Genomic DNA, 20,961 nt, shown 5'->3' with positions numbered 1-20,961 from the left:
TCTCTCTCTCTCTCTCTCTCTCTCTCTCTCTCTCTCTGCTGTAGCCGGTGGAGATCAGCGGGGCGATCGAGGAGGAGTTCACGGTGGCCCGTCTCTACATCAGTAAGATCAAGTCGGAGGTCAAGTCCATGGTGAAGCGTTGTCGCCAGCTGGAGAACCTGCAGCTGGAGTGTCATCGCAAGATGGAGGAGACGGGCCGCGAGCTCTCCTCCTGCCAGCTCCTCATCTCACAGGTCAGCCTCCAGCTCTACTGGGCACCTCAGTATCAACATCACAACTTGCTAGAATGACGATACTATACACAGCATATGTATAGAAATACATAGGGTATGTTGATACCGTGTATACATACAGTAGATACACTTTACCACTGCACACTATGAAAACATTCTTCCCTCATGTCATTGACAAACTTTAGAGACTTTGTACATTTTCTAAACTGTACAGATGGGAGTGTAGTGTGTCACGTCAGCTGAGTGACTCTGTTTTGGGTGTTCACAGCATGAAGCGAAGATCCGGTCTTTGACGGAGTACATGCAGAGTGTAGAGCTAAAGAAGAGGATGCTGGAGGAGAGCCATGACTCCCTCAGCGAGGAGCTGGCCAAGCTGCAGGACCCAGGTAACACACCTGTACACACCCTCCACCCTCACTTCAGCCAAGCTGCAGGACCCAGGTAACACACCTGTACACACCCTCCACCCTCACTTCAGCCAGGCTACAGGACCCAGGTAACACACCTGTACACACCCTCCACCCTCACTTCAGCCAAGCTGCAGGACCCAGGTAACACACCTGTACACACCCTCCACCCTCACTTCAGCCAGGCTACAGGACCCAGGTAACACACCTGTACACACCCTCCACCCTCACTTCAGCCAGGCTACAGGACCCAGGTAACACACCTGTACACACCCTCCACCCTCACATCAGCCAGGCTACAGGACCCAGGTAACACACCTGTACACACCCTCCACCCTCACATCAGCCAGGCTACAGGACCCAGGTAACACACCTGTACACACCCTCCACCCTCACTTCAGCCAGGCTACAGGACCCAGGTAACACACCTGTACACACCCTCCACCCTCACATCAGCCAGGCTACAGGACCCAGGTAACACACCTGTACACACCCTCCACCCTCACTTCAGCCAGGCTACAGGACCCAGGTAACACACCTGTACACACCCTCCACCCTCACATCAGCCAGGCTGCAGGACCCAGGTAACTCACCTGTACACACCCTCCACCCTCACATCAGCCAGGCTACAGGACCCAGGTAACACACCTGTACACACCCTCCACCCTCACTTCAGCCAGGCTACAGGACCCAGGTAACACACCTGTACACACCCTCCACCCTCACTTCAGCCAGGCTACAGGACCCAGGTAACACACCTGTACACATCCTCCACCCTCACTTCAGCCAGGCTACAGGACCCAGGTAACACACCTGTACACACCCTCCACCCCCCAGGTAACACACCTGTACACACCCTCCACCCCCCAGGTAACACACCTGTACACACCCTTCACCCCCCAGGTAACACACCTGTACACACCCTCCACCCCCAGGTAACACACCTGTACACACCCTCCACCCCCAGGTAACACACCTGTACACACCCTCCACCCGGCAGGTAACACACCTGTACACACCCTTCACCCCCAGGTAACACACCTGTACACACCCTCCACCCTCACTTCAGCCAGGCTACAGGACCCAGGTAACACACCTGTACACACCCTCCACCCCCCAGGTAACACACCTGTACACACCCTCCACCCCCAGATAACACACATGTACACACCCTCCACCCCCAGATAACACACATGTACACCCCCTCCACCCGGCAGGTAACACACCTGTACACACCCTCCACCCCCAGGTAACACACCTGTACACACCCTCCACCCCCAGATAACACACATGTACACACCCTCCACCCGGCAGGTAACACACCTGTACACACCCTCCACCCCCAGATAACACACATGTACACACCCTCCACCCGGCAGGTAACACACCTGTACACACCCTTCACCCCCCAGGTAACACACCTGTACACACCCTCCACCCCCCAGGTAACACACCTGTACACACCCTTCCCTTCACCCCCAGGTAACACACCTGTACACACCCTTCCCTTCACCCCCCAGGTAACACACCTGTACACACCCTCCACCCCCAGGTAAAACACCTGTACACACCCTCCACCCCCAGGTAACACACCTGTACACACCCTCCACCCCCAGATAACACACATGTACACACCCTCCACCCGGCAGGTAACACACCTGTACACACCCTTCACCCCCAGGTAACACACCTGTACACATCCTCCACCCTCACATCAGCCAGGCTACAGGACCCAGGTAACACACCTGTACACACCTTCCACCCTCACATCAGCCAGGCTGATGGACCCAGGTAACACACCTGTACACACCCTCCACCCTCACATCAGCCAGGCTACAGGACCCAGGTAACACACCTGTACACACCCTCCACCCTCACATCAGCCAGGCTGATGGACCCAGGTAACACACCTGTACACACCTTCCACCCTCACATCAGTCAGGCTACAGGACTCAGGTAACACACCTGTACACACCCTCCACCCTCACATCAGCCAGGCTACAGGACTCAGGTAACACACCTGTACACACCCTCCACCCACACATCAGCCAGGCTACAGGACTCAGGCAACACACCTGTACACACCCTCCACCCTCACATCAGCCAGGCTACAGGACTCAGGTAACACACCTGTACACACCCTCCACCCTCACATCAGCCAGGCTACAGGACCCAGGTAACACACCTGTACACACCCTCCACCCCCCAGATAACACACATGTACACACCCTCCACCCGGCAGGTAACACACCTGTACACACCCTTCACCCCCCAGGTAACACACCTGTACACATCCTCCACCCTCACATCAACCAGGCTACAGGACCCAGGTAACACACCTGTACACACCTTCCACCCTCACATCAGCCAGGCTGATGGACCCAGGTAACACACCTGTACACACCCTCCACCCTCACATCAGCCAGGCTACAGGACCCAGGTAACACACCTGTACACACCCTCCACCCTCACATCAGCCAGGCTACAGGACTCAGGTAACACACCTGTACACACCCTCCACCCTCACATCAGCCAGGCTACAGGACTCAGTTAACACACCTGTACACACCCTCCACCCTCACATCAGCCAGTCTACAGGACTCAGGTAACACACCTGTACACACCCTCCACCCTCACATCAGCCAGGCTACAGGACCCAGGTTACACACCTGTACACACCCTCCACCCTCACATCAGCCAGGCTACAGGACTCAGGTAACAGACCTGTACACACCCTCCACCCTCACATCAGCCAGGCTACAGGACCCAGGTAACACACCTGTACACACCCTCCACCCTCACTTCAGCCAGGCTACAGGACCCAGGTAACACACCTGTACACACCCTCCACCCTCACTTCAGCCAGGCTACAGGACCCAGGTAACACACCTGTACACATCCTCCACCCTCACTTCAGCCAGGCTACAGGACCCAGGTAACACACCTGTACACACCCTCCACCCCCAGGTAACACACCTGTACACACCCTCCACCCCCAGGTAACACACCTGTACACACCCTTCACCCCCAGGTAACACACCTGTACACACCCTCCACCCCCAGGTAACACACCTGTACACACCCTCCACCCCCAGGTAACACACCTGTACACACCCTCCACCCGGCAGGTAACACACCTGTACACACCCTTCACCCCCCAGGTAACACACCTGTACACACCCTCCACCCTCACTTCAGCCAGGCTACAGGACCCAGGTAACACACCTGTACACACCCTCCACCCCCAGGTAACACACCTGTACACACCCTCCACCCCCAGATAACACACATGTACACACCCTCCACCCCCCAGATAACACACATGTACACCCCCTCCACCCGGCAGGTAACACACCTGTACACACCCTCCACCCCCCAGGTAACACACCTGTACACACCCTCCACCCCCCAGATAACACACATGTACACACCCTCCACCCGGCAGGTAACACACCTGTACACACCCTCCACCCCCAGATAACACACATGTACACACCCTCCACCCGGCAGGTAACACACCTGTACACACCCTTCACCCCCCAGGTAACACACCTGTACACACCCTCCACCCCCAGGTAACACACCTGTACACACCCTTCCCTTCACCCCCAGGTAACACACCTGTACACACCCTCCACCCCCAGGTAACACACCTGTACACACCCTCCACCCCCAGATAACACACATGTACACACCCTCCACCCGGCAGGTAACACACCTGTACACACCCTTCACCCCCCAGGTAACACACCTGTACACATCCTCCACCCTCACATCAGCCAGGCTACAGGACCCAGGTAACACACCTGTACACACCTTCCACCCTCACATCAGCCAGGCTGATGGACCCAGGTAACACACCTGTACACACCCTCCACCCTCACATCAGCCAGGCTACAGGACCCAGGTAACACACCTGTACACACCCTCCACCCTCACATCAGCCAGGCTGATGGACCCAGGTAACACACCTGTACACACCTTCCACCCTCACATCAGTCAGGCTACAGGACTCAGGTAACACACCTGTACACACCCTCCACCCTCACATCAGCCAGGCTACAGGACTCAGGTAACACACCTGTACACACCCTCCACCCACACATCAGCCAGGCTACAGGACTCAGGTAACACACCTGTACACACCCTCCACCCTCACATCAGCCAGGCTACAGGACTCAGGTAACACACCTGTACACACCCTCCACCCTCACATCAGCCAGGCTACAGGACCCAGGTAACACACCTGTACACACCCTCCACCCCCCCAGGTAAAACACCTGTACACACCCTCCACCCCCCAGGTAACACACCTGTACACCCCCTCCACCCCCCAGATAACACACATGTACACACCCTCCACCCGGCAGGTAACACACCTGTACACACCCTTCACCCCCCAGGTAACACACCTGTACACATCCTCCACCCTCACATCAACCAGGCTACAGGACCCAGGTAACACACCTGTACACACCTTCCACCCTCACATCAGCCAGGCTGATGGACCCAGGTAACACACCTGTACACACCCTCCACCCTCACATCAGCCAGGCTACAGGACCCAGGTAACACACCTGTACACACCCTCCACCCTCACATCAGCCAGGCTGATGGACCCAGGTAACACACCTGTACACACCTTCCACCCTCACATCAGCCAGGCTACAGGACTCAGGTAACACACCTGTACACACCCTCCACCCTCACTTCAGCCAGGCTGATGGACCCAGGTAACACACCTGTACACACCTTCCACCCTCACATCAGCCAGGCTACAGGACTCAGGTAACACACCTGTACACACCCTCCACCCTCACATCAGCCAGGCTGATGGACCCAGGTAACACACCTGTACACACCCTCCACCCTCACATCAGCCAGGCTACAGGACTCAGGTAACACACCTGTACACACCCTCCACCCTCACATCAGCCAGGCTACAGGACTCAGGTAACACACCTGTACACACCCTCCACCCTCACATCAGCCAGTCTACAGGACTCAGGTAACACACCTGTACACACCCTCCACCCTCACATCAGCCAGGCTACAGGACTCAGGTAACACACCTGTACACACCCTCCACCCTCACATCAGCCAGGCTACAGGACCCAGGTAACACACCTGTACACACCCTCCACCCAGGTGGGAAAACACATCTTATAGATCTCTTTCTATGTTACAGATAACTCTCTGCTTGAAGAGAAGGATGGAGAGAAGGGTGAGACCGAGGAGGGTAATGTCAAGGTAAACATGGATTCCAATAATGCTAATTATGTCACCCAGTAATGACTGAAATAAAATGAAACCGGCAGTGTGATTTTCCTCATTGTTTGGTGGTTCAGAAGGTTACTCGGCAGCAGGGGGAGGAGTCTCACCGTGGTCTGCACCACATGCAGATGGCCCGTCTCCGGGATGAGATCAACGAGAAGCAGAGGATCATCGATGACCTCACTGAGTCAGTGTCATCAGAACTACTGGAAGCCTCTACATTTATGTGCCATTGATGAGATAAAACAAAACAATGATGAAAACATTCACTTCACTTTTAAAAACCTTCAACATTCAACTTTTTGTCTCTCTCTCTTATTAAACATGATATTATCGGTCTCTCTCTCTCTCAGTCATAACCAGAAGCTGCAGATTGAGTTGGCTCAGGTGCTTGCCGACTTTGACCGTCTGAAGAGCGTGGACAGCAGCAAGAGCGAGCGGCTGGAGGAGCTGTCGTAAGTCTGAACATACACACACAACACACACACACACACACACACACACACACACACACACACACACACACACACACACACACACACACACACACACACACACACAGAGACAGACACAATCTGAACTCACTTCACAGTTTAACAAAGTTAAGAAATGTGTTCTGATTTTGATGTTGCTGATGCGGATGTGTTTCCTCTTCCTGTCAGATTTCTACATGAGCGCCATGAGCAGACCAAGCAGGATCTCAAAGGGCTGGAGGAGACTGTTGTGAGTGGCCCTCTCTCTCTTACCCTACTTTCTTCCTCTTTCTCTCCCTCATTCTCGCTATATCCATTTTCTTGCCCCATCTCCCTCTTTCTTCTCTCTCTGCTTTAACTCCTCTTTTCTGCACCTTCTCCCTCTTTTTACATATTTGACTTACTTTTTTCTACATCTTTGTTTTTCAGGCCCGGGAGCTCCAGACCCTCCACAACCTGCGCAAGCTGTTCGTTCAAGACCTCACGTCGCGGGTTAAAAAAGTGAGTGAGAGATGGAGAAAGAAAGACAGAATATAACCCTATTAATCACTATGAAGGGTACGAAACCCCCCTTTCCTCTCTCTCTCTGTTCCTCCTTTCTTTCTTACACAGAGTTCCGAAATGGAACCTGATGATAGTGGGGGGTCTTGCACCCAGAAACAGAAGATTTCCTTTCTTGAGAATAACCTGGACCAGCTTACAAAGGTTCACAAACAGGTGAGAGCCTCACAGGATAGTTGTGTTGTCTGACTTGTTTTGATAAAGTAAAACCTAACTAGAAACCTCTCTCCAGCTCTAAGTGTGAACACCTCACAACCTAGCGTTGTCCCTTTCCCCCTTGCACAGTCAACTCTCTACCCTTCCCACTGGGCACAGATATCAATTCAACGTCTGTTCCACATTGGTTCAATGTAATTTAGTTGAAATGATGAGGAAACAACGTCGATTCAACCAGTTTGTGCACAGTGGGTTGGCTCGTCTTGGCTCTGTTCCACTCACTCTTTTTTCACCTCTTGTCCTTGTGCTGTTTTGTGTGTGTGGGCATGGATGTGTGTTTGTGTGTATGTGTGTGTCTTTGTGTGTTTGTTTCATGGGTTTCTGTTGTTGTTGCTGTTGTTATTGTTGTTGTGTGCGTTGAGAGCACACCCTGCAGGTGATGGAGTGTTACGGACAGGTACAGGACCTCGCTTCTCCTTCGCCTCCATGCATCCCTTTTTCTTTTGTATATTTTCAACCTCAAATGTCCCTCTGCTTTGGGCACTATCCATTAGGCTTCTAAAGGGACACAAACGGCTTGATGCTTCCTTAACACTTTTTCTTTGCATGCAATTTTTTTAATGAATCTGAGAGATGTTTGAAAGAGAAAAAGAGTGAGTCGTATGTGAATGTATGTGCTCGTGTGATGCAATACTCACAAAGATGTTGTCACGTGTTACCTGACTGGTTTTTAGCTGTTTTAGTCTGGCATGAACCAAAAGAGGAGGAAAGGTTTCATAGTATATTTACTAGAGGTCGACCGATTATGATTTTTCAACGCTGATAGCGATTATTGGAGGACCAAAAAAAGTCGATACCGATTAATCGGCCGATGAATAATTTTTTTACATTTATTTATTTGTAATAATGACAATTACAACAACACTGAACAATACTGAATTTTAACTTAATATAATACATCAATAAAATCAATTTAGCCTCAAATAAATAATGAAACATGTTCAATTTGGTTTAAATAATGCAATAACAAAGTGTTGGAGAAGAAAGTAAAAGTGCAGTATGTGCCATGTAAAAAAGCTAACGTTTAAGTTCCTTGCTCAGAACATGAGAACATATGAAAGCTGGTGGTTCCTTTTAACCGGAGTCTTCAATATTCCCAGTTAAGAAGTTTTAGGTTGTAGTTATTCTAGGAATTATAGGACTATTTCTCTCTATACCATTTGTATTTCATATACCTTTGACTATTGGATGTTCTTATAGGCACTATAGTATTGCCAGTGTAACAGTATAGCTTCCGTCCCTCTCCTCGCCCCTACCTGGGCTCGAACCAGGGACACATCGACAACAGCCACCCTCGAAGCATCGTTACCCATCGCTCCACAAAAGCCGTGGCCCTTGCAGAGCAAGGGGAACAACTACTTCAACGTCTCAGAGCGAGTGACGTCACCGATTGAAACACTATTAGCGAAGAGCTGCTGGCAAATGCACGAAAGTGCTGTTTGAATGAATGCTTACGAGCCTGCTGCTGCCTACCACCGCTCCGTCAGCCTGCTCTATCAAATATCAAATCGTAGACTTAATTATAACATAATAACACAGAAATACGAGCCTTAGGTCATTAATATGGTCAAATCCGGAAACTGTCATTTCGAAAACAAAACGTTTATTCTTTCAGTGAATACGGATCCGTTCCGTATTTTATCTAACTATTGGCATCCATAAGTCTAAATATTCCTGTTACACAACCTTCAATGTTATGTCATAATTATGTACAATTCTGGCAAATTAATTACGGTCTTTGTTAGGAAGAAACGGTCTTCACACAGTTGTCAACGAGCCAGGCGGCCCAAACTGCTGCATATACCCTGACTCTGCTTGCACGGAATGCAAGAGAAGTGACACAATTTACCTAGTTAAACCTAGTTACCATGTTAGCAAGCAATATTAACTAAATATGCAGGTTTAAAAATATATACTTGTGTATTGGTTTTAAAGAAAGGCATTGATGTTTATGGTTAGGTACATTGGTGCAACAACAGTGCTTTTTTCGCAAATGCGCTTGTTAAATCAACACCCGTTTGTCGAAGTAGGCTGTGATTCAATGAGAAATTAACAGGCACCGCATCGATTATATGCAATGCAGGACAAGCTAGATAAACTTGTAATATCATCAACTATGTGTAGTTAACTAGTGATTATAGTAAGATTGATTGTTTTTTACAAGGTAAGTTTAATGCTAGCTAGCAACTTACCTTTGCTTATTGCTGCACTCGCGTAAAAGGTAGTCAGCCTGCCACGCAGTCTCCTCGTGGAGTGCAATGTAATCGGCCACAATCGGTGTCCAAAAATGCCGATTACCGATTGTTATGAAAACTTGAAATCGGCCCTAATTAATCGGCCATTCCGATTAATCCGTCGACCTCTAATATTTACCTTTGAATGATATCATGATTTTATGCTAAGGGATATGAGAGAAGAAACATTTAAATTCAAAATACTTATGTGATACAAGATATTCAGGGGACACAAAAACATTGAAAGAAAACTTGCTCATGTGGGTAAATTTAGCATTTGGGGAGTCATAAACGCATAGTTTTATTCCAAGGTCAGTATCCAGTCTCCTCTCCTTCCCTATTGTTAATACAAGCTCTATTTCCCCTTATTACCCAGTCTCATCCCGCCCCTCTCTTACCTTATCCATCCTTGATCAATAAATATTCCAGCAAGAAATCTCTCTTCCCTTGTGTCACTCTTATTTCTTCTCACTTCCTCTCTTTTCTCTCTCTCTCTCTCTCTCTCTCTTTCTTTCTGTATTTCTCTGTAGCTGGTTCGTGACAATGCAGATCTGCGTTGTGAGCTTCCAAAGCTGGAAAAACGTCTTCGGTCTACTGCTGAGAGAGTTAAGGCCCTGGAGACGGCACTGAGGGACGCCAAGGAGGGCGCCATGATCGACAGGCGTCGCTACCAGCAGGAAGTGGACCGCATCAAAGACGCCATGAGAACCAAGAACAATCTGAGACGCCCCCATGCTGCACAGATCGGTAGCGCACCCACTGCAAATACAGTTCTACTGACTGTGCTGATGTGTTCTCTGTTTATGGATGGAGAGCTTCATAGACAGTCATTGATAAATAGAATAAATGATCGGAATGACACAGAACATTTTGAAGATAAAATAGGTGCTTAGACATGGGTCAAATATAGCTATTTTAAGTAACAGTTGGTATATATATATATATATATATATATATGTTTTTTTTTAAACATAATTTACCTCTGTATTGTAATATTGATTGATTGGCCTCTGTGTTATCCTGCAGCCAAACCAGTGCGACCGAAGCAGCTGCCAGTGTGCTCTCCTACCAACCCGTTCTACACACATGTCAGTGAGCCGGCCAACACCTACAGTAAAGCCCTGTTCCAGAGTGCCATCACAGAACAGACCACCGTACCTAACTCTCAGCTCAGCTCCGTCCAGACAAACATGTGAGGCCCATCTCACACACTCATATTTATATAGATCAATGCTTTAAGTAAATTTAGCTTTGAATAGTTTACTTGCATTGGTGTGTTATTAGACTCAGGAGTGACTGTGTTCTATTATCTTTGTTAAGCAGAGTGTGCACAGGACTGGGCTACAGAGCAGTCAACCCCACAGACATGCTCGAGTCCTACCCACTCAACATAGACAGGGATAACGGTGAGTCCCAGAGCCATACAGTTCACCAACAGTTCTGGTTTTTACTGTATATTACATTTTACAGTGGTTAAAAGCTTGTAATGAAGTAATTGAATGTCAGAAAAAATATAGTAAAAGGTTTAGACACGCCTACTCATTCAAGGGTTTTTCTTTATTTTTTACTATTTTCTACATTGTAGAATAATAGTGAAGACATTAAAACACTACAATAACACATGCGTTTGAGCCAGTCAGTTGTGTTGTGACAAGGTAGGGGTGATAATCAGAAGATAGCCCTATTTGTTAAATGACCAAGTCCATATTATGGCAAGAACAGCTCAAATAAGCAAAGCGAAACGACAGTCCATCATTACTTTAAGACATGAAGGTCAGTCAATCAGGAAAATGTTAAGAACTTTGAAAGTTTCAAGTGCAGTCACAAAAACCACCAAGCGCTATGATGAAACTGGCTCTCATGAGGACCGCCACAGGAAAGGAAGACCCAGAGTTACCTCTGCTGCAGAGGATTACCAGCCTCAGAAGTTACCAGCCTCAGAAATTGCAGCCCAAATAAATGCTTCACAGAGTTCATATAACAGACACATCTCAACATCAACTGCCCACCAGAGGAGCTAAATTACTTCTATGCTCTTCTAACACTGAAACATGCATGAGAGCATCAGCTGTTCCGGAGGACTGTGTGATCACGCTCTCCGTAGCCGATGTGAGTAAGACCTTTAAACAGGTCAACATTCACAAGGCCACAGGGCCATATGGATTACCAGGACGTGTACTCCGAGCATGCGCTGACCAACTGGCAAGAGTCTTCACTGACATTTTCAATCTGTCCCTGACTGAGTCTGTAATACCAACATGTTTCAAGCATGTGCCCAAGAACCCTAAGGTAACCTGCCTAAATGACTACCGACCCGTAGCACTCACGTCTGTAGCCATGAATTGCTTTGAAAGGCTGGTCATGGCTCACATCAACACCATTATCCCAGAAACCCTAGACCCACTCCAGTTTGCATACAGCCCCAACAGATCCACAGATGAGGCAATGTCTATTGCACTCAACACTGCCCTTTCCCACCTGGACAAAAGGAACACCTATGTGAGAATGCTATTCATTGACTACAGCTCAGCGTTCAACACCATAGTGTCCTCAAAGCTCATCACTAAGCTAAGGACCATGGGACTAAACACCTCCCTCTGCAACTGGATTCTGGACTTCCTGACGGGCCAACCCCAGACGGGAAGGGTAGGTAACAACACATCTGCCACGCTGATCCTAAACACAGGGGCCCCTCAGGGGTGCGTCCTGTACTCCCTGAACACCCATGACTGCATGGCCAGGCACGACTCCAACACCATCATCAAGTTTGCCGATGACACAACAGTGGTAGGCCAGATCAACGATGACACAGCCTATAGGGAGGAGGTCAGAGACCTGGTCGGGTGGTGCCAGGACAACAACCTCTCCCTCAACGTGATCAAGACAAAGGAGATGATTGTGGACTACAGGAAAAGGATGACCGAGCACGCGCCTATTCTCATCGATGGGGCTGTAGTGGAGCAGGTTGAGAGCTTCAAGTTCCTTGGTGTCCACATCCCCAACAAACTATCATGGTCCAATACATCACTGGGGCCAAGCTTCCTGCCATCCAGGACCTCTATACCAGGCGGTGTCAAAGGAAGGCCTTAAAAATTGTCAAAGACTCCAGCCACCCTAGTCATAGACTGTTCTCTCTGCTACCGCATGGCAAGCTGTACCGGAGCACCAAGTCTAGGTCCAAAAGGCTTCTTAACAGCTTCTACCCCCAAGCCATAAGACTCCTGAACAGCTAATCAAAGGTCTACCAGACCCCTCTTTTACGCTGCTGCTACTCTCTGTTTATTATCTATGCATAGTCACTTTAACTCTACCTACATGAACATATTACCTCAACTACCTCGACTATCCGGTGCCCCCACACATTGACTCTGTACCAGTACCCCCTGTATATAGCCTCGCTATTGTTATTTTACTGCTGCTGTTTAATTATTTGTTACTTTTATTTTCTACTTATCTATTTTTTTTACTTAACAGTTCTTTTTCTTAAAACTGCATTGTTGGTTAAGGGCTTGTAAGTAAGCATTTCACTGTTGTATTCGGCGCTTGTGACAAATTTATTTGTTCAGAGGAGACAGCATGAATCAGGCCTTCATGGTCGAATTGTTACAAAGAAACCACTACTAGAGGACACCAATAAGAAGAAGAGACTTGCTTGGGCCAAGATACACGAGCAATGGACATTAGACCGGTGGAAATCTGTCCTTTGGCCTGATGAGTCCAAATTTGAGTCCAACCGCCGTGTCTATGTGAGATACAGAGTAGGTGAATGGATGATCTCTGCATGTGTGGTTCCCACCGTGAAGCATGTAAGAGGAGGTGTGATGGTGTGGGAGTGCTTTTCTGGTGACACTGTCAGTGATGTATTTAAAATTCAAGGCACACTTAACCAGCATGGCTACCACAGCATTCTGCAGTGATACGCAATCCCATCTGGTTTGCGCTTAGTGGGACTATCATTTGTTTTTCAACAGAACAATGACCCAACACACCCCCAGGCTGTGTAAGGGCTATTTGACAAAGAAAGGGAGTGATGGAGTGCTTCATCAGAAGACCTGGCCTCCACAATCACCCGACCTCAACACAATATTTTTATTTTATTTTTTTATTTTACCTTTATTCAACTAGGCAAGTCAGTTAAGAACAAATTCTTATTTACAATGATGGCCTAGGAACAGTGGGTTAACTGCCTTTTTACCTTATCAGCTACGGGATTCGATCTAGCAACCTTTCGTTTACTAGTCCAATGCTCTAACCACTAGGCTACCTGCTGCCCCAATTGCTAACCCCATCTTTAGCAATTGAGATGGTTCGGGATGAGTTGGACCGCAGAGTGAAGGAAAAGCAGCAAACAAGTGCTCAGCATATGTGGGAACTCCTTCAAGACTGTTGGAAAAGCATTCCTCATGAAGCTGGTTGAGAGAATGCCAAGAGTGTGCAAAGCTGTCATCAAGGCAAAGGGTGGCTACTTTGAAGTACTTTGTTTCACACTTTTTTTTACTACATGATTCCATATGTGTTATTTCATAGTTTTGATGTCTTCGCTATTATTCTACAATGTAGAAAATAGTAAAAAAATGAAGAAAACCCTTTGAATGAGCAGGTGTTCAAACTTTTGACTGGTAATGTATATACAGTGTATTTCAAAAGTATTCAGACCCCTTGACTTTTTCCATGTTTTGTTACTTTACAGCCTTATTCCCCCATGAACCTACATACAATACCCCATAATGACAAAGCAAAAACAGGTTTTTATAAATTTCAGCAAATGTAAAAAAAAAAGATACACTGCTCAAAAAAATAAAGGGAACACTTAAACAACACAATGTAACTCCAAGTCAATCACACTTCTGTGAAATCAAACTGTCCACTTAGGAAGCAACACTGATTGACAATACATTTCACATGCTGTTGTGCAAATGGAATAGACAACAGGTGGAAATTATAGGCAATTAGCAAGACACCCCCAATAAAGGAGTGGTTGTGCAGGTGGGGACCACAGACCACTTCTCAGTTCCTATGCTTCCTGGCTGATGTTTTGGCCACTTTTGAATGCTGGCGGTGCTTTCACTCTAGTGGTAGCATGAGACAGTCTACAACCCACACAAGTGACTCAGGTAGTGCAGCTCATCCAGGATGGCACATCAATGCGAGCTGTGGCAAGAAGGTTTGCTGTGTCTGTCAGCGTAGTGTCCAGAGCATGGAGGCGCTACCAGGAGACAGGCCAGTACATCAGGAGACGTGGAGGAGGCCGTAGGAGGGCAACAACCCAGCAGCAGGACCGCTACCTCCGCCTTTGTGCAAGGAGGAGCAGGAGAAGCACTGCCAGAGCCCTGCAAAATGACCTCCAGCAGGCCACAAATGTGCATGTGTCTGCTCAAATGGTCAGAAACAGACTCCATGAGGGTGGTATGAGGGCCCAACGTCCACAGGTGGGGGTTGTGCTTACAGCCCAACACCGTGCAGGACGTTTGGCATTTGCCAGAGAACACCAAGATTGGCAAATTCGCCACTGGCGCCCTGTGCTCTTCACAGATGAAAGCAGGTTCACACTGAGCACGTGACAGACGTGACAGAGTCTGGAGTCGCCGTGGAGAACGTTCTGCTGCCTGCAACATCCTCCAGCATGACCGGTTTGGCGGTGGGTCAGTCATGGTGTGGGGTGGCATTTCTTTGGGGGCCGCACAGCCCTCCATGTGCTCGCCAGAGTTAGCCTGACTGCCATTAGGTACCGAGATGAGATCCTCAGACCCCTTGTGAGACCATATGCTGGTGCGGTTGGCCCTGGGTTCCTCCTAATGCAAGACAATGCTAGACCTCATGTGGCTGGAGTGTGTCAGCAGTTCCTGCAAGAGGAAGGCATTGATGCTATGGACTGGCCCGCCCGTTCCCCAGACCTGAATCCAATTGAGCACATCTGGGACATCATGTCTCGCTCCATCCACCAACGCCACGTTGCACCACAGACTGTCCAGGAGTTGGCAGATGCTTTAGTCCAGGTCTGGGAGGAGATCCCTCAGGAGACCATCCGCCACCTCATCAGGAGCATGCCCAGGCGTTGTAGGGAGGTCATACAGGCACGTGGAGGCCACACACACTACTGAGCCTCATTTTGACTTGTTTTAAGGACATTACATCAAAGTTGGATCAGCCTGTAGTGTGGTTTTCCACTTTCATTTTAAGTGTGACTCCAAATCCAGACCTCCATGGGTTGATAAATTGGATTTCCATTGATTATTTTTGTGTGATTTTGTTGTCAGCACATTCAACTATGTCAAGAATAAAGTATTTAGTAAGATTATTTCTTTCATTCAGATCTAGGATGTGTTGTTTAAGTGTTCCCTTTATTTTTTTGAGCAGTATATATATCACATTTACATAAATATTCAGACCCTTTATTCAGTACTTTGTTGAAGCACCTTTGGCAGCGATTACAGCCTAAATTATTCTTGGGTATGACGCTACAAGCTTGGCACACCTGTTTTTGGGGAGTTTCTCCCATTCTTCTCTGCAGATCCTCTCAAGCTCTGTCAGGTTGGATGGGGAGCGTCGCTGCACAGCTATTTTCAGGTCTCTCCAGAGATGCTCAAATTGGGTTCAAGTCCGGGTTCTGGCTGGGCTACTCAAGGACATTCAGAGACTTATCCCGAAGCCACTCCTGTGTTGTCTTGGCTGTGTGCTTAGGGTCGTTGTCCTGTTGGAAGGTGAACCTTCGCCCCAGTCTGAGGTCCTGAGCGCTCTGGAGCAGGTTTTCATCAAGGGTCACTCTATACTTTACTCTATTAATCTTTCCCTCGATCCTAACTAGTCCCCCAGTCCCTGCCGCTGAAAAACATCCCCACAGTATGATGCTGCAACCCTTACGCTTGTCTTTTGGCAAACTCCAAGCGGCCTGTCATGTGCCGTCTACTGAGGAGCGGCTTCCGTCTGGCCACTCTACCATGATTGGTGGAGTACTGCAGAGATGGTTATCCTTCTGGAAGGTTCTCCAATCTCCACAGAGGAACTCTGGAGCTCTGTCAGAGTGACCATCGGGTTCTTGGTAACCTCCCTGACCAAGGCCCTTCTCCCCCGATTGCTCAGTTTGGCCGGGGGGCCAGCTCTAGGAAGAGTCTTGGTGGTTCTAAACTTCTTCCATTTAAGAATGATGGAGGCCACTGTGTTCTTGGGGACCTTCAATGCTGCAGACATTTTTTGGTACCCTTCCCCAGGTCTGTGTCACGACACAATCCTGTATCTGAGCTCTACTGACAATTCCTTCGAACTCATGGCTTGGATTTTGCTCTGACATGCACTATCAACTGTGGGACTTTATATAGACAGGCATGTATCTTTCCAAATCATGTCCAATCAATTAAATTTACCACAGGTGGACTCCAAGTTTAGAAACGTATTAAGGATGATCAATGGAAACAGGATGCACCCAAGCTCAATTTCGAGTCTCATAGCAAAGGGTCAGAATACTTAAATAAGGTGTTGCTGTTAATGATATTTAATACATTTGCTAGAATTTCCAAAAAAACTGTTTTCGCTTTGTCATTATGGGTTATTGTGGGTAGATTGCTGAGGATTTTATTTTTTAAATCCATTTTAGAATAAGGCTGTAACGTAACAAAATGTGGAAAAAGTGGATGGGTCTGAATACTTTCCGAAGGCACTGTACAGTGTATACACACTAATCCTAACTATTCCCTGTAATGTTCATGAACAGGAAACACCGTAGACATCAATGACAACAGGTAAGCATATCAGCCTCTCAATTGTATATTGTAAAAGCATTACAAAGAGACTAATATTACTCCCACTTCTACCTCTTTTACTCTATTATTACTACTACTACCAGTGCTACTTCTCCCACTCTACAGTACTGAACAGTGTAGTGTGTGTCTGCAGGAGTGATGGGCACTGTGGCAGTGAGGTGGAGGACCCAGGCAGACTGTACATCATTCAGCAGGAGACAGCTGCAAGTTAATACCATGGTAACTAATGCGCACGCACACAGGCGCATGCACACACACATTTTAACTCTCTCATCACACGCATTGTTTACATTCACAACAAATGATGAATTGAATATACATGTTGAAGGATGAATTCCTACTCCTTTGAAACGCATCTCCTAACGACCTATTTCCTTTCCTTTCCACAGATGACCAAATACTGTATTCAGGACCGCTCCCATATATTTGCATGCAGCCGTCTAGCTTCCCTCCCCCTGCACCCATACATGGCCACTGACTCTCCCCTGTAGTCCCAAGCTCAGCCCCATGCTCCCAATGGCGACCACCCTCACACTCCTGTGATTAGAACACATCGTAATGTATACTCCTGTAGAGGTATTGACCAGCACTGTTTTTGTGTATGTACAGTTCCACTTTACTCGACAGTGTCATCATAATGCTGACCTATAGCACCGTCATGACCATGCCCTGGCGCCTCTCCTATAAGACGTTATGCCAGCCTACAACAAAGGATCTCACTCTGCATGTTGCCCAGCTAGCTGAGTAGCCAACTAAATCTGTGCATGTTTCATGACAGTGTTACTCAATTTGCTATAAACTGTCATGAACCACCACGGTGGTATTGACAGATGTCATGTAGAGTTTATGATGCTGTTGTATTAGCTGTATGATGTCATTGTCCAGTCAGATCTGAGGCATGTGGAACTCAGCCATGCCCTATGCCCTTTAGAGTCTAACCCAGCCTTAATAATAATGACAGCTGATTTCACATGATCATAACATGCAGTCTTGTGTGTACATATATATAAGTACAGTATCTGTGTATTTACTACCTCTAGATCAACTGATACAACTTATCAACTCATCATTATTCCAACATGTTGTTATATTAGTGAATTGTAAGGCAGTGAAGGGAGCTGTTATGTCCTGTCAACTGATTTGTTTGTACAAAGATTCCTCCTCCTTAACATCATGAAGTAAGGTATGATGTTATTGATGAGATAGTCACATCTCTATTTTAAAATGGTGCCCCTTCTACCTGCTCTGTGTATTCTGTTATAGGGCACAACATCATGCCAACATTTCCCAACCCCTATAAAAAAAAAACATTATTCAATATACCACAAAACACCTTCTGGACTTGTTTGTAAACTGCTCCCAACCAGCTGCCACCAGTATGGGGTTTGAAAGCATTTTATTTGATTGTAATAGTGGCATGTTAGTAATGGCAGCTGACCAATGCGAACTTTACATGGTCCTGTGCTCTGCTGTGTTTTCTCAGTCAGAATCCTGATCAACCAATCGGGACAGAGAAAACCAGCAGCTGCTGGAGCTGTGATTGGGAGACCAAGGTCTTTTGACAAGTACTGTACAGTAGAGAGTTGGTTCACTAACTAGCCGGACTGTACAGTGTTGACTTCAGGTCTATCTAACAGACACTATGACCTACATTTTGGCCTACTAATGACTGAAACCTACAGCACCTCAGGATCTCTGATTGATAACAGTGTGTTGTGGGGCCAGGGCCACCTATATCTTTCAAATCTTTTTAACAACATAATTGCTAATTACTGAAGGAAGTGATGAGATAAAGTAATAGTTTGAAAAACTCATTATCCCTTCCACTTGGATAAATTAAAGACTGAATTATTTCAAACCAGGCCTGCCCCCAACGATTATTTAGATTCCCATTTGAGGTCATTTTTGGATGTAACAAGTTTGAGAAATTGTACCAGATATTCAACTGTCTGACTTTAGCATATCTAAAATATGTGATAATATTGTTAAACTTGTAAGTATAACAGCATATCATTATGTAGTAAAATGAAAAAATTACACACATAATATTACTTTGTTAGGGAACCATAATGTGTACTGTATGTATTTATATATTTCTGTTGGCCTATATGCTCATTATGTGATTCATCGTGCGACATGCATATTTTTGTATATACTCATTCAAATATGTGAATCATTATGTTGTAGTTGGCAGAAATAAACCCTTACAGAAATAAGTTAATTGAAGACAATCATGTCCAAAGAATCATTGTGTTGTGAAAACTTTTGGACTGTGTATTATGTGAGCGAAGACTGTCCGAATGGTTACTGAGTGAATGCACAATACAGGGCATTCGGAAAGTATTCAAACCCCTTGACTTTTTCCACATTTTGTTACGTTACAGCCTTATTCTAAAATGGATTAAACTGTTTTTCTTCCTCATCAATCTGCACACAATATTAGAAAATGTAGCAAATGTATAAAAATTAAATCAATTAAATATCTCATTTACATAAGTATTCAGACCCTTTACTTTACAACTTTGGCAGCGATTACAGCCTTGAATCTTCTTGGGTATGACCCTACAAGCTTGACACACCTGTATTTGGGGAGTTTCTTCCATTCTTCTCTGCAGATCCTCTCAAGCTCTGTCAGGTTGGATGGGGAGCGTCGTTGCACAGCTATTTTCAGGTCTCTCCAGAGATGTTCGATCGGATTCAAGTCCGGGTTCTTGCTGGGCAACTCAAGGACATTCAAAGACTTGTCCCGAAGCCACTCCTGTGGTGTCTTGGCTGTGTGCTTAGGGTCATTGACCTGTTGGAAGGTGAAACTTCACCCCAGTCTGAGGTCCTGAGTAAATAAGGTATTTCTGTTTTTTATTTGTAACATATTTCGCTTTGTCATTATGGGGTATTGTGTGTAGATTGGGAAAAAAATGAATTTAATACATTTTAGAATAAGGCTGTAACGTAACAAAATGTGAAATAAGTCAAGGGGTCAATACTTTCCGAATGCACTGTATGCGCTGGGAATATACACTGAGTGTACAAAACATTAAAGACACCTTCCTAATATTTAGGTGCACCTTTGCCCTCAGAACAGCCTCAATTCATCAGGGCATGGACTCTACGAGGTGTCGAAAGTGTTCCACAGGGATGCTGGCCCATGTTGACACAGTTGTGTCAAGTTGGCTGGATGTCCTTTGGTTGGTGGACCATTCTTGATACACACTTGATACACGCGCTGCAGTTCTTGACACAAACTGGTGCGCCTGGCACCTACTACCATACCCTGTTCAAAGGCATTTCAATCTTTTGTCTTGCCCATTCACCCTCTGAATGGCACACATGCACAATCCATGTCTCAATTGTCTCAAAGCTTAAAAATACGGTCCCTCTTTAAATGACGTTCAGCTTATAAAGCCTTCATATACACTACATAAATGTGTTACAAATCATCTATAACCTTATATCATTTTTAATAAAGGGTTCATAAATGTGGCATACTTGTGTGACATAACCACCAATGTCAAATGTGACATAACCCACTATGTCAAATATGATATAAACCTGTGCTTTATAAAGGGTGGCATAAGCACCGCTTAATAAAGGCCTTATGGATCATATTAAATTGAGGCTTCACAAAGCATTTATAATCCTGTCATGTGTCTTGGTAGAGCATTGCAAGGCCAGGATATTGGGTTCAATTCCCGGGACCACCCATACGTAAAAATGTATTCCCACATGACTGTAAGTCGTGTTGGATAAAAGTATCTGCAAAATTGTATATATAATATTATATTTCACTAAAACACTTCTAGGATGGC

The 20,961-nt window shown here is 46.7% G+C and overlaps 1 protein-coding gene across 3 annotated transcripts in view; it reads left to right on the top strand.

The window, feature by feature from the left end:
- LOC106566704 (kinesin heavy chain) overlaps positions 1 to 19,376 on the top strand; it is a 28,725-nt gene extending 9,349 nt beyond the window's left edge. The window contains exons 16-29 of one of the 3 annotated variants that reach the window (XM_014135003.2): positions 45 to 233; positions 502 to 619; positions 5,829 to 5,890; positions 5,992 to 6,101; positions 6,268 to 6,369; positions 6,577 to 6,637; positions 6,817 to 6,888; positions 7,000 to 7,104; positions 9,929 to 10,145; positions 10,425 to 10,590; positions 10,719 to 10,804; positions 17,107 to 17,134; positions 17,289 to 17,374; positions 17,545 to 19,376. In XM_014135003.2, the coding sequence (XP_013990478.2) occupies positions 45 to 233; positions 502 to 619; positions 5,829 to 5,890; positions 5,992 to 6,101; positions 6,268 to 6,369; positions 6,577 to 6,637; positions 6,817 to 6,888; positions 7,000 to 7,104; positions 9,929 to 10,145; positions 10,425 to 10,590; positions 10,719 to 10,804; positions 17,107 to 17,134; positions 17,289 to 17,367 (1,395 nt within the window). In that variant the 3' untranslated portion in view covers positions 17,368 to 17,374; positions 17,545 to 19,376. Of the gene's footprint in view, positions 1 to 44; positions 234 to 501; positions 620 to 5,828; positions 5,891 to 5,988; positions 6,102 to 6,267; positions 6,370 to 6,576; positions 6,638 to 6,816; positions 6,889 to 6,999; positions 7,105 to 9,928; positions 10,146 to 10,424; positions 10,591 to 10,718; positions 10,805 to 17,106; positions 17,135 to 17,288; positions 17,375 to 17,544 lie in introns of all 3 variants that reach the window. The other 2 variants (XM_014135002.2, XM_014135001.2) reach the window with 2 other exon arrangements.
- Positions 19,377 to 20,961: the final 1,585 nt, after the last annotated feature.

This window comes from Salmo salar, chromosome ssa13 (genome assembly GCF_905237065.1).
Source record: "Salmo salar chromosome ssa13, Ssal_v3.1, whole genome shotgun sequence".
Classification (NCBI taxonomy): domain Eukaryota; kingdom Metazoa; phylum Chordata; class Actinopteri; order Salmoniformes; family Salmonidae; genus Salmo; species Salmo salar.
Note: the sequence above shows the minus strand (reverse complement) of the source record. Positions and strands in the feature narration are given on the sequence as shown.